This window comes from Hippopotamus amphibius, chromosome 1 (assembly GCF_030028045.1).
Source record: "Hippopotamus amphibius kiboko isolate mHipAmp2 chromosome 1, mHipAmp2.hap2, whole genome shotgun sequence".
Lineage (NCBI taxonomy): Eukaryota > Metazoa > Chordata > Mammalia > Artiodactyla > Hippopotamidae > Hippopotamus > Hippopotamus amphibius.
This window is the reverse complement of record NC_080186.1, coordinates 37,837,539-37,855,354: the sequence shown is the minus strand read 5'-3', so window position 1 is coordinate 37,855,354 and position 17,816 is coordinate 37,837,539. Positions and strand designations below refer to the sequence as shown.

General features: G+C 39.0%; 1 protein-coding gene across 2 annotated transcripts in view; it reads left to right on the top strand.

Moving 5' to 3' along the window:
• Positions 1 to 423: 423 nt before the first annotated feature.
• The window catches only part of PIK3R3 (phosphoinositide-3-kinase regulatory subunit 3), a 98,053-nt gene continuing 80,660 nt past the window's right edge, over positions 424 to 17,816 (top strand). The window contains exon 1 of one of the 2 annotated variants that reach the window (XM_057709579.1): positions 424 to 1,440. In XM_057709579.1, the coding sequence (XP_057565562.1) occupies positions 1,335 to 1,440 (106 nt within the window). In that variant the 5' untranslated portion in view covers positions 424 to 1,334. The remainder of the gene's footprint in view (positions 1,441 to 17,816) is intronic. The other variant, XM_057709588.1, reaches the window with a different exon arrangement.

Genomic DNA, 17,816 nt, shown 5'->3' with positions numbered 1-17,816 from the left:
CCAGCCTGTCAGTAACCGCCGTTTGCGCTTTCTTTCTTTTTTTTTTTTCCCTCCTCTTCTTTTCTTTCCCCCTTCTGCCTTTGTCCCGCTTAGTAACTGGCTCCGACCAATCGCCGCCTCACCGGCCGGCGCCGGCTGGCTCCTGATTGGCCCGCTTGGGGCGCGCAGCCGTCTCCCGCTCCTCCGCCGGAGCAAGGCAGACAAAAGACGCAGGCTCCGGGCTCCGGCAACCCGGCTCAGCCAATCACCAGCCAGTTCACCCTCTCTTCCCCCGCTCCCCCCTCGCCTCTCCCTCCCCGCCCAGCTCGCGTGCTCCCAGCGCCGACTCCTGGCGAGCGGCCAGCGCCCGGGCCCTACCATTCTGATTGAGGCTGGGGGGAGAGAGGTTGGAGGGTTAAGGAGCCGAGGCCTAGGGAGAGGTGGGGAGAGTTGATAGCCGAGGCAGAGGACAGCTTTCTGCACACTCTTTCAGGCACCTGACAGAAGCCCTAACACTTTGAGGCGGGATAGAGTGGAAAGGGCAGTGGCGCTGCTAGCCGTCCCTCCCTCTCGGCACGGTTGGGTGGCGCCTCAGCGGGGGAGCGTGGGGGCGGGGGAGGGTATCCCCCCTCCGCGCCGTTAAATTGAAACTCTAGTGGCTGGACTCAGGGCAGAGCGTGAGGGGAGCCGGCGCTGGCGGGCTTGCCTACAAGCTGGCGGGAGCGCCTGGCCAAGCAGAGCTAACTGGACTCTCGGACGGGCCCCCATCCCGAGGCTGCAGCAGCTTCGGTTTCGAGCCCGACCGGAACGGAGCCTGAGTCCTGGCCCCTTAGGGGATCCCTCCCCGCAGACCAGTGGGACCCCGAAACTTGAACGCAATACCCAACCCCCTTTTTATGCCTGCCTTTGTCATTTCCCCACCTTTCTCCCAACGCGTTCTTTTTTCCCCCCTGTCTAGTCTCCCTCTCTCGAAGGACACAAAAGTGGCTTCCGCGGAAAGATCTGAAGGCGGTGGGAGCTTTTCTCTTTGGAGAACGACTGTGTAGAGGGGGTTTTGGGGAAGCCGCTTTTTAACACCTCTGCCCTCCGCCCCCCGAGCCTCTCTGTACCCCTTCGAGGAGAAAAGCCCGTAGATTGAACGTTCGGGGGCATTTTGCTGGGTGCCAGAGGAGGAGAGGGGAGGAGGACCCCGTCCTCGTCCTGGTAGTTGGCTGGACTTGTACCGGCCGTTGGAAACGCCGAAGTACATTTCCGAGTGGGACTTTTACAGATATATGTTTTTAGATTTTTAAATAGCAGATAAAAAATATATATGCTTTCTATATATTTCCTGACGACCTGCCCCTGACAGCGCGATGTACAATACGGTGTGGAGTATGGACCGCGATGACGCAGACTGGAGGGAGGTGATGATGCCCTATTCGACAGAACTGATATTTTATATTGAAATGGATCCTCCAGGTACTTGGGAGAAAAAAAAAGAATCTTGTGATGGGTCTGATTTGTGTTTAACAAAACCTTGGTGATGTTTTCAGGGCACAAGTATTCTCGGGTGCGCTAGGTTCGGGATAGGGGCAGATTTGCAGTTAGAGCTGCAGTAAAACTGCTTCTGGTTTACACGTTTAAAGTTTGCAGTTAGGACCCCGATCCTATTGTCCTGTGAGAGTGAGGGTGGGGGCTGGGGTGGGGGATGGGAGGAGAGACCCGTTTCTTTTACTTCTTTGCCTTTGCTTGTCGTTCAGGTTTTTGTCGTACCCTCCAACCCCCCCCCCCTTTTTTTTTCTTTTTCAATTAAAGATTCTTCTACCTGCAAAGGATGCTTTATACCCCATTCTTGAAGTCAGTCTTTTCCTTTGGGGGAATTCTTTAAAACTCGTCATTTCATACATTTGTCTTGTTTGGTTCACTGTGTTTTACCTTCGTTAACTTCTGAAACTGGGTTGCCTATGTGATTATTCATTTTAAGACCCCCTTTTTCTCTCATGGAAACCGAATGCCGGTTAGTGATTTTCAGGGACTGGGCGTATTTATTCACTCAAGGCCTTAGTCTGAGGTTTTTCTTTTCAGAATATAGTCGCTCAGAGAGATCTACGTGCACTATTTTATTACTCTTTAATTTATGGTGATTTAACTTAATTTATGGGATAGGATTTAATGTAATTTCAATTCTTAGCCTAAAAAAAGGAGGAACCTTTTCTGTATGTGTAAATATATGTGATGTGTACATATATGTGATAGGTTTGAGTACACATAATGTAAAGTATACATACACTGTATTTTTGCTTAAGAGCTTTGTCTGAGATCCTTACAGACATTTTGTGTATCTGAAAAGGAAGGAAAGATGGAAAAGTTGGGTAATTTTTTTCTTTAAAGTCTACCCCATTTTATGATTATTAGCTGTCAGATTTTCAGACCGTTTGCAGTTATAGACAGTGCTTTATGTAATGGTTTTGAATAAGCAGAGGGCCTTTGTGACTATTTTTGCTGAGGATGAATTCGTTATGTCTTTTAAAAATGTGTTATAGCTAAGCCTACAGAATAAATTGTGTGTCATTGGGGAATCTCAGTTATCAGAAGGCTGTGTGGTTTTGGAAACCTTTGAAAGGATTTGAGCCCATGAAAGTGTGATGAAGTATAACTGTCTTATAGGATGTATGTAGAAATTATTTCCTGTGTCCTTGTGAACAGTGAATTATTCTTTTTGTTTTTTTTTTCAGTCATAGAGTGATAGTGTTAAATGATGTTATATTAAAAACTAGTACTAATATTGAATCAACGTTTTTCCACTCTTAACGATCACTGAGAATTTTTTCTTTTCTCTTCATTTTGGAGCCTTCTTTATTTGCTTTTATAATTGTGACTGCAGTCCAGATGCAGCTTTTTTTGTATTTTACAAAGTTTGTAAGATTTGCCACCCATCTATTGTGTGTATTTCCCCCTTTGTTTCCCCTAATGGTAAAGCATCATTTCTATTAGATGCATTTGTCATTCATGTAAATAGAAATTTAATACATCGTTGGTTCTTCTCGTGTAAAAAGTAAGGTTAATAATTCTAGATTTCTGCTGCTATAAGAATTATATATTCAAACTGCTTTAGAATCATACTGTATCATGTAGTATCTTGCCTTGCAGACATACAAAGGGAATTTGTTGGGCGGAGAGGTGAGTGGGGAGGAGGGGAGAAAATGAAGAAGGCACTAATATTTGAAAAATATGGGCCTAGGAGAAATATAGACCGAGTTGAGTTGTCCAAAAATGATTTTAAAAAAAGTCAACTATTATAATTATGTAGTAATGTGGGTCTTATAAGGTTGTATAGAAAATTCTGATCCAAACTTTGTGTATTCCATGGAAATAAACTTTTTGAGCTTAAAGTGTTCATCCTTAAATGATTATACTGAGATTCTAGTCAGAATATTGAAAGTATGCATTAGCTGCTCTTTATTACCCATTTTGTAGACTTCATGTAGAATATATGTGGTTATTCCTAACAGCTTTTTAAAAAGTAAGCACACTTGAGTATGCTGAAATATTGCCTGTGAAGTGAACGGTTTTTAATGTAAATAATGTGAACAACCTTGTTTTGTGTGATAAATTAAGTTTTGAAACATTTAAAACTAAGTTAATTTTTAGTGAAGAGGTTGCAGCATGTCTTGTATCTGGCTTTTTCCTAGTCCCTGTCCCAGATCAAGCTCTTATTATTTCCTGCCTGGACTGGTGTGATAGTGCACCAACTGTTCTCCCCATTTCTACTCTGTCCAGTCCACAGTATTATTAAAGTATCATCCGATGACTTACCTTCCAGTGGGAAATCTTCCAATGACTTTACAAACCTTCCAATAGATTCCCTTTGCCTACTGAAAAAAGCCCCATTTTGCTTATCCTGTCATGTAATTCCCTTTATTTTTGCTTCCAACCTAGTATTCCCTCTTTTCTCCTCCTGTTGTCCATCACAGGTTCTATGGAAGCTGTTTTATACTTGCTTTTCCTTGACTGTGTGTTTTTTTCCACTTCCTGGGATGCCTTTCACTTTGGGTTGAAATCTTATATGTTAAGGGCCCTGGTTAGATACCTTCTTTGCCAGAATGTATGTTCCATGCCGCCTTCTATTAGGAGACATCCTTCCTTCCTTTTCCCTCCCTCTTCTAGCGCTTCTCAGATAGATTTTCTTCCATTCTGTCTAGAGTATACATTTATTTATGTGTACTTCCCCTTTGGAATTATCTTCCCCCCAGCTTATGAGCTTCTTAGCTTGCTCAGGGTCTTGTAAGTAGTAGCCAATTTAATAAATATGTGAACTAATGAATACTTAAGCAGCATCATTTCTTTCTAGCCTTTAAGCACTTTCTACTTAAGGTCTTTGGTCGCCTCATTTCTTGGCTATTGCAATAGCCTAGGGTTAAGTAACTTTCAAATTAGACAGTTGTTGACTTAGCATTCTTAACTGTAATATTAATATCACAGTTTTTAAAATACAGCTTTCATTTTAATTTTAGACTGAAGTATAAATGCAAAGTTTTTATCTATTATTGCTTCCAGCAGCCTCAAAAACTAGTATTGAAAGGTGTTTCCCTCCAGCCTGTATTTTCAAAAACTACCATTACCATGCATCCTGAAGTTTTCTAATAGCTGCACGAATTGCTACATCTGTTACAATTTACTGACAACGTAAGGATTGGATCCAAATGGGACTTTAATGTCTTAATCATTATGTATTTCCCAGAAATACTGGGAAAAATTGAACTGTTCAGGTGAAAAAAAACTTTTTACTTTGGAAATGTTAAGATTTTGGTACAGAGAATTGCTCATAACCATCTCGGTTAGTCCTATTGTGATTTGGGAATCAGGATTCCATAACAGAACAGTTGCTGGATAGACCTCTCAAAGAGCCCTGCTTTTGGTATAGGAGCTACTGCAGGATTACCAATACACAGCTGATCATAAACTCATGCCCAAAGCTTATAAGTGGTCTGTTAGCTTGCACTTTAGTTTCAATATTATATTTATTTTGAGAAGATGTAAAAAATGATTTCTTTTTTAAACTAATGGATACAGTTCTTTTTTAAGATTGTAGACTTTTTTCATCTCATCAAGACAAATTTCTGAAGTAATCTGTAGGGCAGCAACATCTCGGTGGTAACTAGAAAATTAAAAATTTAATCGTTTGGCAGAACATAAATATAGGAAGGTCTAGAAAAGTGGCTTTCATTTTTTAAAAAAAATTTATTTATTTATTTATTTGGCTGCGATGGGTCTTCGTTGCTGTGCACAGGCTTTCTCTAGCTGTGAGTGGGGGCTACTCTTCATTGCAATGTGCAGGCTTCTCGTGGTGGCTTCTCTTTTTGAGGAGCACAGGCTCTAGGCACGTGAGCTTCAGTAGTTGCAGCACGCAGCCTCAGTAGTTGTGGTTTGGGGGCTCTAGGGCATAGGCTCAGTAGTTGTGGCACTCGGGCTTAGTTGCTCCGAGGCATGTGGAATTTTCCTGGACTAGGGATTGAACCTGTGTCCCCTACGTTGGCAGGCGGATTCTTAATCACTGTGCCACTAGGGAAGTCAAGATTCTCATTTTTTTTTTATCTCAGTACCTCTTTTATACTCTTAAAAATCATTGAGGATCCCAAAGAGTTTCTGTTTAAGTGGGTTATAAATACTGAAATTTACTGTATTAGAATAAAGCTGAGAAGTTAAAAAATATTTAATTCATTTAGAAATAATAAAGCATTACATGTTAACATAACTTTAAAGTGAGAAAATAGCTATATTTCCCCAAAAACAAAAAAAGTGAGAAGAGTGGCATCATTTTATGTTTTTGCAAATAACTTTAATGTCTGGCTTTTTAATCTTTAATGTCTGGCTTAAATAGAAGACATATAAATTGCTCCTGCATTCAGTCAGTTGAGATATCACAGGTCTTAGCCTCTGGAAAACTCCACTACACAGTTGTGAAAGAATGAGAGTACAGAACGCAGATAATGTCTTAGTAACACTCTGAAAATATTTTTGACCTCTTGGATCCTCTGAAAAGGTCTTGGGGACCCTCAGTGGTCTCTGAACTACACTTGAAGAAGTACTGGTTTAGTAGCTGCTTGACTATGTAGTTTAATGGCCAACCTAGTGAAGTATCTTTTGACTTTTTGAAGCCAAATGAAAAGGTTGTTTCAGGAAACCTTCTTGCTTTGGCATACTTGGTATTTTCATCCTGGTAAAATTTAGATTAAGTAACATTCTGGTGGAGAACTAGCATACTGGCCCTGCTTTTGAAGAAAATATCTGCTGAGAAACACACTGAAGAAACAGGTCACCTGCCACCATGTGGTCCTTACTGTTAGCAGATTGGGCATCCTGCTTCTGTGGTTGAATTTTTCTTTATAACTCTGAACATTTGATGGATGCATCTTATGTAAAATGCTTCTCCTGTGTGTAGTAAGGTGTTTCTTTTATGAGCTAGGTGTTACTTTTTAATGATACTGTAGTATGGGACAAATGTTAATATAATCAAATGATGTAAAAAGCCATGCCAACTTTTTCTGCATCTTCTTATTGCAAAAGATTAGTCATTGCTTTCATTTAACATATTATAGTTTATAGTATACCCAACTATGTTTCATTAGAAGTATGGTAAGGTTTCATTAGAAGTATGGTAAGTCTTCATTTGATAGTACTTTTAAAATTTATTATCATTTTTTTTCATGCTGAATACCTTTATTTTTTTGTTAGAATATAGAAAAGATTGGACATGTTTATGGTCACCATATTTAACAAAGTAGATAGAAAAGTAATTACAAATATGTCTATGTAATATGGTATAATTTTTATTGATATTAAAGCGGGATGCAGCCTGAATGTAGTAGAAAGAACACAGGCTTTGGAAACAGATGGTATGTGTCCCAAACCTAGCTTTGCTTCTTACTCTGCCCAAGGTATGTGGCTAGTGCTAAACCTTTGTGAGCATCCGTTTTCTCTTTTGTAAAATTGAACTAATACATATCTTTCACAGTTGTTCTGGGGATTAGAGGTACTACATAAATATCTAGCACAGTGTTTGGCACATATTATGTACTCAGTTCATTGTAGCTTACATCTTAAAGCATGTTTTTTTAAATAAGGTTTTTCTTTTTTTCTTTCTTTCTTTCATTTTTTTTCTTTTTTAATGTGGACCATCTTCAAAATCTGTTGAATCTGTTACAGTGTTTTTACGTTTTGGTTTTCTGGCCCGTCTTCATGCAGGGTCCTAGCTCCCCCACCCAGGGATAGAACCCGCACCCCCTGCATGGGAAGGTGAAGTCTCAACCACTGGACTGCCAGGGACGTCCCTCTTAAAGCATATTGATAATATTTAATTATCTCAACTCTACCGATTTGGACACTCTTACAGTCAAAACTTTTTGAGCTATCTTGCTCCATTCTTTTCTTCATCCTTGACCTTTAAACTGGGACCATTTTGTTTTTGGAAGAATTCTCTAGGGTCTTTTCTAGTTATAACATCTCATGAGTCTATGGAAATATCACTCCAGTCATCCTTTCTTTTTAGTTTCTATTGCCCTTGTTTCTCATCGCCTCGGGTTTGAAATGATTTGTAATAAGGTAATAGTTGCCAACATTTGTTGTATAGTTATTATAGACCAAGCACTCTGTTAAATGTTTTCATATGTAGTATTTCTTTTAGCCACACAACAACCTCATAAAACAGGCACTATTATTATCCCACTTTAGAGACAGAAAACTGAGAGGTAAACGTGTTGAGTAACTCATTCAGTGCCTCACAGCCAGCAAGTAGCAGAGCAGGTCCATCTGCTTGACTCTAATGCCCAGGTTCTTAATCAGTACCTCCTAACTGGTTGCTTTGTTTCTAATTTCTCTTTCCCCTCCCCCATAAATTCATACTGACTTCTTCAGCCAGGTTAATCCTCCTGAAATGTTCTTCTCATTGTCTTACTGCTCTATTTAGAAATAATCAGCAGCTCTCCATTTCTTTTAAAGAGAGGTCATATTCTTAAATTTGGCATATGTAATCTTTAGTAATATGGTACCAGTTTACATTTCTAACTTAATTACTAATCCTCTATTCTCATTTCTCTTCTTGCCCAATTCCTTGCTTGTCCCCTCAGTATACCTTGCCTATTTCCGTCTCCAGCCTTTTACTTATGCTGCTTCATGTGTTAGATTATGCCCATCCCACCCCATCTGCACATCAGGATCCTTTGCAGGTCCTTCTTCCTCCTTCTCATCCTCTGAAAATTCTAGCACTGAACCCCTTAATTTATCTAGAGCTGTGATCTGTTATTTTGACACGAAATCATGTTATATTATGGCATTAATTATTTCATGAATATAATTTATCTCCCCAACAAGATAAGCTTCTTGAGGTCAAGCTGTCGTATTTCTTTTGTATCCTTTTTTTCTCTTAACACCCAGTGTCCAAATATTTTGTTAAATCTTAGGCCTGTGGACCCAACCAGCTTCATTTTGAGACTTGTTTCAAAATGTTGATACTATTTATTATCAGCATGTGACCTTTAAAGTTATAAAGATAATTTATTCTAACAAAGGAAATAATGAAAAATGCAGTACTTAATGTTAGCAAAATTCTATGGTTTTGCGTAAAAGTCGTATTTGAAATTTTGAGGAATTAAAGTGAGTAGTAAGTTTTTGAAAGTTAGGCTAGTTTTACACAGCATTGGATTAAATGTAGATTTGTTACTTAATGTGTTACTATACCAGTTAAATTTAGATTATGTAGGACTTGACTTGGGATAACAAGGTAAGGTCAACCACAGAGCCATATAAGATCAGTTTCCAAATTGTTTGCCTGTATGTGGTATATTTTTTTGTTTTTAGTGCATTATTTGTAAGTTCTTATAAAGTGAAAGGGTTATCTTATTCTTTTAATAAAAGAGGCAGTAAGCTAGCAGCCTGCCAGATCATACCATTTTGCATGTCCCATGTCAATATAAAAACTGCCCTGTGCCACGTGATTATGAGCCAACACAAAGCCAAAGTCAGCACCGTGATGTCATACCATCCACCATCATCCAGCCTTGGATTTCCTGTCTGATGTTCTGTTTGTGGACCAGATTAGTTGTCTACCCGTGTGTAAGGGTGTAGGGCAACAAATCCAGAGCATGTGGCTATGTAATCTTCAATACTTACTGTTATAGTTTCCTCTCTTTTCTTTTCTTTTTGGCTGTGCCACGTGGCTTGCAGGATCTTAGTTCCCTGACCAGGGTTGAACCTGGGCCATGACAGTGAAAGCACCGAGTCCTAACCACTGGACCTCCAGAGAATTCCCTAGTTTCTTTTTTTTAACTTAGGAAAAAATAAATTCAGTCATGAGTCAAAATTTAAAATTTGTGTATAAATTGTTTTGGAGAAGGCTTTATTGAAATGATTGTGCTAGAAGAATACTGCTTTAGAGTTCATTCTTTCACATGTATCCTTTTTAACTTTTTAACTCTACAGCAGGTTACTTGGTATGGTATAATTCATGTTGAACTTCTAATATGCATTTGTAGAATGAACCACAAACTTCTTTTAAAGATAACTTAAGACAGATTTTATTTATTTTTCTTATTAGAAGCACTACAAAAGTACTACATAGTCATTGTAGAAAAGATAGAAAATACAAATAAGTAAAAAGAAGAAAATAAAAGCCCCTGATCTTACCACGCAGAATAACCACTGTGATCACCTTCAGATATATTCTTTCACGTGTATATGTCAAATTCAAATGAGACAGTACTGTAAATATCTGCTTTTTAAGATACTTAGGCAAACTTTTACCTTTGAGAATAGTTTTATATTTACAGAATAGTTGCAAAGTAGTACAGAGAAGTCCCACATACCTTTCACCCAGTTTAACACCTGCTTTTTTCCCCTTAATTTGTCCTGAACACTTTCCCATGATAATAAATATTCATCTCAACATCATTTTAAATAATAGGATTGTATTCATTTGCAGAGATAGAGCATATTTACTGAACTAATCCCATTTAACCACAGGCTTTTTTTTCTGAGGTTAGTCCTGGGATATGTTTCATAAAAAAGTTTGTAGTTAGTATGTTTTCAGCTGTAAGCAGCAGAACCTAATTGCTTAAGAAGTAAGAAATTTTATCTTCTCATGTAATAGGCTTCAGCGTTGGTTGATTACAGATATTCAACAGTGTCAGTAAAAACCCATATTCTTTCCATTGCTCAGTTCTGCTGCTCTCCCTGGGATTGGCTTCTAGGCATCACATCCATACACACAACTTCTAAAAGGAGGAAGATGTCACTTCCTGTGCCTCCTGAAGCCTCTAGCAGGCTTCTTTCACACCTTTTTTGGCCAGAATTGGGTCATATGTCCATTCCTGAACCAGTCAGGAATGGTTCAGTAGTGATTACTATTGAACTAACCATGTTCGTGCCTGAATCTGGAGTGGTGTTGACTTCCCCTGAGGCATTATACTGGGGAAGGATTCTATTAGGAATGAAGAAGGAGGGGATGAATTCTAGGTAGGCAAATAGCAGTGGCCACTCTGGGAAGTAATTTGGAAAACCATAGCTCTTTACAAAGTTCTTGTCTCTGTGTTTGGAAATAAAAAGAATTAGCCAGTTAAGTTTTTTTTTCTTTTTCAAAACTAAAACCTAATTAGTATAGTGATGTATTATGAAACCCATTTTCATTTTGCAAATTGGAATTCACAGGGTCACATAGTATTGAGAGTTAAATATAAGACAGGTCTTTTCCTGTCTTACCAGTTGCTTTCTAGAAGGTGACGAAGCTAACTTCTTGGTTGACAGTTTCCTTATTTGAGGCATGTAGGTGTTGGAATAGAGTATGTTAATATAACAAGTAAATGAGTGTGAGAGAGCATTTTGTAAAACTGTAAGTTCCAAATTTCAAAGTTTAGTAAATTAAGTAAATTTGGTAAATTAAGCCTCGGACTTGTAGAATGATTTATGGTTTGCGTGACTGACCTTAAAAATTAGGACACTTAAAGTAACCCATAGATCATATCTTTGAGTTAAAATGTGTTAACTAGTTAGAAATTTAGAATCAATATATTGGGGCTGTTAAGAGAGAGGGTTCTGGAATCAGATTGCCTGAGTTCGGATTGTGCCTGTGCCACTTCCTAGCACATGTCATTGGGCAATTCACTTAGGTTTTCTGTTTTGGTTTCCTCACGTAAAAGATGGAGATGATGATGGTCCTTACTTCAGTAGGATTGTTGTGAGAATTTAGTGAATTAACAACTGTAAAGCAGCTAACATGGTGCCCAGACCATATTAAGCATCCAAAAATTTTTTGGTTCATGTGTATTAATTAATTCATGTTTTTCAACAAATATTTGATTGCCGGGTAACGTTCTAGGTATAGCAGTGAACAGAACAGCAAAACTCCCTGTATTCATGAAGTATACATTTTTAAGGGAAGGGAGAGAGCAAAGAATAAACCAATTCATAAGTGAAATACATGGTGATGGTGATAAATGATCACGGAGAAGAAGCAAGAACAAAAATAGAGTGCTGGGTGGGGGAACTGCTATTTTAAATAGTAGGACGGGGAGGGCCTGACCTAAAGGAAGTGAGGGGCCTAGCCAGGTAGATATATGGGAGGTGAGAGGGTGGGGGAGTATGCCTGCTAGAGGGGATACCAGATAACTTACTCTGAGGCAGGAGCATGTGTGTCATGTATTCAGGGATCATCTAGGTGGACAGTGTGGCTGGAGTGGAATGAGGGGAAAGTAGTAAGATTTAAAGACAAGTAATGGTGTGGATGGTGGGGAAGACCACATAGGACATTGTAAGAACGTTGGCTTTTAAAGCTCAACTGAGGAATATAGCCAATATTTTTAAAATATCTATAAATGGGGTATAACCTCTAAAAATTGTGAATCACTGTTCTGTGCACCTGTAAATAACATTGTACATCAACTATACTTCAATAAAGAAAAAAAAACTTGACTGTGATTAAAAGCCATCCAAGTGTAATGAACAGTGATGTATTATGATTCCTGGCTTAAAAGGATTATTCTAGCTGCTGGTGGAAGTGGAGAAACTGCTTACGAGGCTACTGCAATAAACACGCTGAGGGATGGTGGTGGCTTGGACAAAGGTGGACGCTGGGGAGGTGGTGAGAAGTAGTTGGATTCTGAGTATCATGACCAGTTTTGTAGCTTGTTGTTTTGAAACTGACTTACTTTATTTTCTAATTTCTTAGCTTTAAATAAGCTTTAACAATGAAAAGATTTAGCTTTTAAAATGGTGACAAAACTATTTATATATTTTTTTGATGAATTTTTCTCGTTTTTGAAGTGTTAGGATTTCTAATCTCTAACATCTGAGTGCAAAGCAGCGTAATATATGGTGTTAGTTATTTGATGAAAGCTTGCTCATGAGTTGCTTTGATAAACATTACTGTATAAATCTGTACTATAATTTACTTTCAAAAGTAACTTTGAAAGGAAACATATCTTAAAGTTCTAAGTTTCTATGGTAGGCTGTGAAGGGGAGAAGAAATTAAAGAGAAGGAAGCCATGCCACATGCGTGTCATTTTACTTTATGTGCTAAGGTTGTTCGTATGTTAGAATAATTAAAATATGTTTATCAGTGGAATACTTACGTGCTTGAGTAGACATTGCTTTGAAGTAGGGAAGTGTTGCTCAGTTTTTAGGAACTTTTTCCATTTTTGATCAGTATCTTTGCATGTTTAATCCCAAACTTCCTCCTCTCCTTTAAAACTTGCCAAACTCTATAGCAACTTGAACAGCCTCATTGTTTTTTGCTTCTTTCCTCCCTTTCTCTTCCAGGAGGACCTGTTTCCCTTTCAACTCTCTCCTTTGCCTATTTCATTACTCTGATCTTTATGATAAGGGCCAGGAACCAAGGGAGTAAAGAGAAGAAGCTAAGAACACTCATGTAGCAACATATTTCATTTTGTCACACTTATCTGCCATAGAGGGTATATAACATGTTTGACTTTTAGAAGGAAGTTTGCTTAAGACAATCAGGTAGTTCATACCTATTGTAGGAGGTTAGTTCAGAACTTAGAATTTACTCTTTTTCCTAGTAGTCATGAACTATGTAAGAGCAGTTATCACTTCTATCTAACTGAGGTTGACCTGGGCCTCTCTTTTGATTCCTAGGGATCAACAGTGGGCATTTAGAGTAGAGTTGCCAGATGAAATACATTCAGTATGTCCCACGCAATATTTGGGACATATTTATACTCAAAAGTTATTCATTGTTTATCTGAAATTCAAATTTAATTTGGTGTCTTGTGTTTTTATTTGCTGAATTTGCCAAGCCTAATTTAGAGAGAGGCTAGACACTGTTTCCTAGTCTATTCTCATGGAGATAGATGTGTAGGGATAGACATGTAACTTGTAATGGATATCAGGATATTTTCAGTTTTAGTAGCAAAAAGTCCAACTCAAATTGGTTTAAACAAAGAGAATTTATGGGTTCATGTAATTGAAAAGTTTAAAGGGAATGAGGGAATAAACAAGGTCCTACTGTATAGCACAGGGGACTATATCCAAGCTCCTGAAATGAACCATAATGGAAAAGAATATAAAAAAAAAATGTATATATGTGAATAACTGAGTCACTTTGCTGTACAGCCGAAATTAGCACAACATGGTAAATCAACTATACTTCAGTTAAAAAAAAAAAAAGGGAATGAGGGCCCCTGGCTAGGTTTGATCAAGACCGTCAGGCTTTGGCCCTGTTTTTCTGCATTTCTCTTGGCTCTCCCCTATATCAGCTTTTTTCTCAGGCTGGCTTCCCTGGTAGTACAAGATGACTGCCTTTGGCTCCTGGGACTACATGTTTCCTTAGTTCTGGGTGGGGAAAAAAGGATGCATCCCACAAAAATAACATAAAAATCCTGAGTTTGTCACTAATTAGACTACTTCCTTTGTCCGGAAGGATCACTGTCTTAAAATCTGGAGTCCTTGAACTATTAATTGTAGCTTTCTCTGTCTCCTGAACTTGAGAGTGCATCAGAACCACCTGGAGGACTTGTAAAAACACAGATTGCTAGGCCTTAACCCCAGAGTTTCTGATTCAGTAGGTTTGGGGTTGGGTTCTAAAAATTTGTATTTGTAACAAGTTTCCAGATGCTACTGATTTGGCTGGTCTGCAAACCACACTTTGAGAACCACTGCTGTGTAGAATCAGGGCCTACTCCTGGAGCTGGGGAAGGGGTCAGTCCCACATAAACTCCTTACCAGTGTGGGGAAGGAACAAGATATGTTTTGAGGAGATAATTACAATGTCCACTAAAGAGAGGACTGCTTACTGTTTTTTGCCTGTCCAGCTTTCCTTCCCTCTTATTTGGGTAACAGCTTCCTGATTTTTGTTTTGGAACCATTCCTCCCCTATTTGCAATCTGTGTGACTTAGTTAGAGTTGATCTAGCCCATTGGCTTTAAGGGTGGGCACATGACCCAGGCCTGGCCAATGAGATTAGCCTAGGAAATAGGGCAGTGATCTTTGTAATATAGTCAATGCACATTACTATGCGTTACTATTTACTGTCCTGGCTAGTGATATAAAGATGGTGTAATCCCTGTCCTTAAGGAGCTCAGACTATAATTAAGGAATACCCACATGGAAACAAATGCATGTCGTGCTTCTCTTTATGACTTCCTCCCTTTCTTATGGCTATCATCTAACATACATTTCCATTATGTACTGTATGACCCACTTGATAATCCTTAACAACAGTTATTGTTAGTTGTTTAGCATCTTTAGTCCTTATTAGATTATAAATTCCATCAGGATAAGGGCTGAGTCCATAATTAACTGCTGGGTTTCCAGTACCTAGCACTGTTTCTGGCACATGGAGGTACTCAGTAAATATTGGTTTAATGAATGTTTGAAGTGTAGTAATAGAAAAATGTATAAACAGAAGAGGGGATGATTGGTTTGCTGGTGGGTTAGCAGAGAGGTAACAGTCTGGGTGAATGCACACAACTTGGTGTATTTTGGGAACTGTAACTAATTCAGTTTTGTTGAAACAAGTGCAAGGTGGAAAGTGGTGGTAAATGAGTCTGGAGAAATAGGTGAGGGCCAATTGTTGAAAGGCCCTGATTGCTATACTTAGAGGTTGAATTTTTTTCCTATGGGCGATTGGGGAGCCACTTACTGATCGGTTTCAAGTAGGGAAAAGAATATACTGGCTGAAAAGTGAAAAATAGATTGGAGGAAGGCCAGGTTGAAGAAGGTAAACTCACTAGGAGGCTATTTCAGTACAGATGAAAGGTGTTATGAAAGCCTAAGGTAAAGGGAAAAAAAAACAATATGGAGGTTGGGGGGAGACCCTGTGCATAAGAATTCATGTGGACTCATGGAGATTTTTACTATAATTTAATTTTGTCTTAGCAACAGAAACATTGCATCAACCAATCTTTTTAAAAAATTTTTAAATGTGTTATTTTTATTTATTTATTGGCTGCATTGGTCTTCGTTGCTGTGGGTGGGCTTTCTCTAGTTGTGGTGAGTGGGGACTGCTCTTTGTTGTGGTGCTTGGGCTTCTCATTGCAGTGGCTTCTCTTGTTGTTGTGCAGCACAGGCTCCAGGCATGCGGGCTTCAGTAGCTGTGGCACGTGGGCTCAATAATGGTGGCTCACGGACTCTAGAGCACAGGCTCAGTAGTTGTGGCGCACGGGCTTACTTGCTCTGTGGCATGTGGGATCTTCCCAGATCAGGGATCGAACCCATGACTCCTGCATTGGCAGGTGGGTTCTCAACCACTGTGCCACCAGGGAAGTCCTGGCATTAGCTGATCTTAACTACTGACCCAAAGTTCTGCATCCATACCCACTTACATTTGTAACCAGAGATTATATTTCTGTTTTATCTTCTGATCATTTAAAAAAAAAATAAGTGGAAATTATCTGCACCCCCCCCCCCAAAAAAAAAGCCTAAGGTAAGGTAGTAGGAGAGAGAATGAATAGCAGAGTTATTTAAAAAGTAGAATTGATGGGACTTAGTGACTATCTTGAGAAAAATCAAAGACTAGAATGATTTTTAGTTTTCTGGCTTGGGAGATAGTGGTACCATAAACTAAGAGACATTATTTAAAGAGGAAGGACAAGTTTGGATCATATGGAGAAGAGTCTAAAGGTGTATTTTATTCTAGGTACTCTTCTAATGACTGGGAATATAGCAATGAACAAAACAAAGTCCTTCCTTTATGTAGGAGGAGATATGACAGTAAACGAAAAAACGGTAAATACACAGTTATGTTAGGTGAAACAAAGGCTGTAGAGGAAAAAAACTGCTGGCTCAGGAATTCCCTGTTGGTCCATTGGTTAGGACTCTGCACTCTCACTGCAAAGGGCCGGGCTTCAGTCTCTGGTCGGGGAACTAAAATCCCACAAGCCATATGGCACAGCCAAAAAAAAAAAGGAAAAAGCAAAACAAAAAAAAAGCTACTGGCTCAGGAAGATGGAAGTCAGAGAAGGAATTACTGTTTTATTTTGGGTACTCAGAGAAGGCCTCCCTGGTATGGTGATTTAACCTTCTTATTGTGACATAAAATACATATTAATAAGTATATAAAACATAAATGTACAGTTTACTGACTTTATATAAAGTGAACAACCTTATAATTACCACTCAGGTGAAGATGTTAAAGATAGCTTCCCAGGGACGTCGCTGGTGGCCCAGTGGTTAAGAATCTGCCTGCCAGTGCAGGGGACATGGGTTTGAGCCCTGGTCTGGGAAGATCCCACGTGCCACAGAGCAGCTAAGCCCGCGTGTCACAACTTCTGAAGCCTGAGTGCCCGTGCTCTGCAACAAGAGAAGCCACCTCAGTGAGAAGCCTGGGCACCACAACGAAGCACAACAAAGAGTAGCCCCTGCTCACAGCAAGTAGAGAAAGCCCATGCACAGCAACGAAGCCCAACGCAGCATTGCCCTCTCCACTGCCAAAAAAAAGATAGCTTCCCAAAAGCCATGCCCCTTTCCAATAATATTCCTCTTCTCTTCTTCCCACCAGAGGTAACCATTGACTTGACTTTTTATGTAATTTTTTTCTTTTCTTTCTTTCTTTTTTTTTTGGCCGCACCGCATGGCTTGTGGGATTTTACTTCCCTGACCATAATTGAACCCAGGCCCCTTGCAGTGAGAGCACCGAGTCCTAACCACTGGACCTCCAGGGAATTCCCATTCCTTGTTTTTCTTTATACTTGTATTCATAAATGATATATTTTAGTTTTGCCTTTTTTTGAGTTTGAGATACATGGAATTATACCATATGTATTCTCTTCTGGTTTTTGTTCAGCACTGAGTCATCTATACTGTTTTCACCTAGCTGTAGTTTCTTCTTCTTTTATTAGATGGTGTTTCATTGTGTATCACAGTTTATTTTTACTGTTGATAGATATTTGGATGGTTTCTATTTTGGCTATCATGGACAATGCTGCTATGAACGTTTTTGCACATGTGCCCTGTTTTATTTACATCAGTGCATTTCTGTAGGGTATATATCTGGGATTCAGAATTATGGTTTATAGAATATATGTATCTCAGCCCTTCTAGAGAATGCCAAACTCTTTCCTTCTGTAACAGTATATGTTACTCTACATCTACAATAACCCTCGTTATTGTCAGACATTTACATTTTTGTAAATCTCATAAGTGTGTAGTGGTATCTCATTGTGGTTTAAATTCAATTGCATTTTCCTTATTCCTAATGAGGTTGATAAGCTTTTCATATGTAGGCCATTTGGTTTTCCTCTTATAAATTGCCTTTTCATGTCTTTTGCCCATTTTTCTATTGGATTGTCTATTTTTTCTTTTTCTTAGATTTGTAGGAATTATAGATATGTGTCAGTCCTTGTTTATTA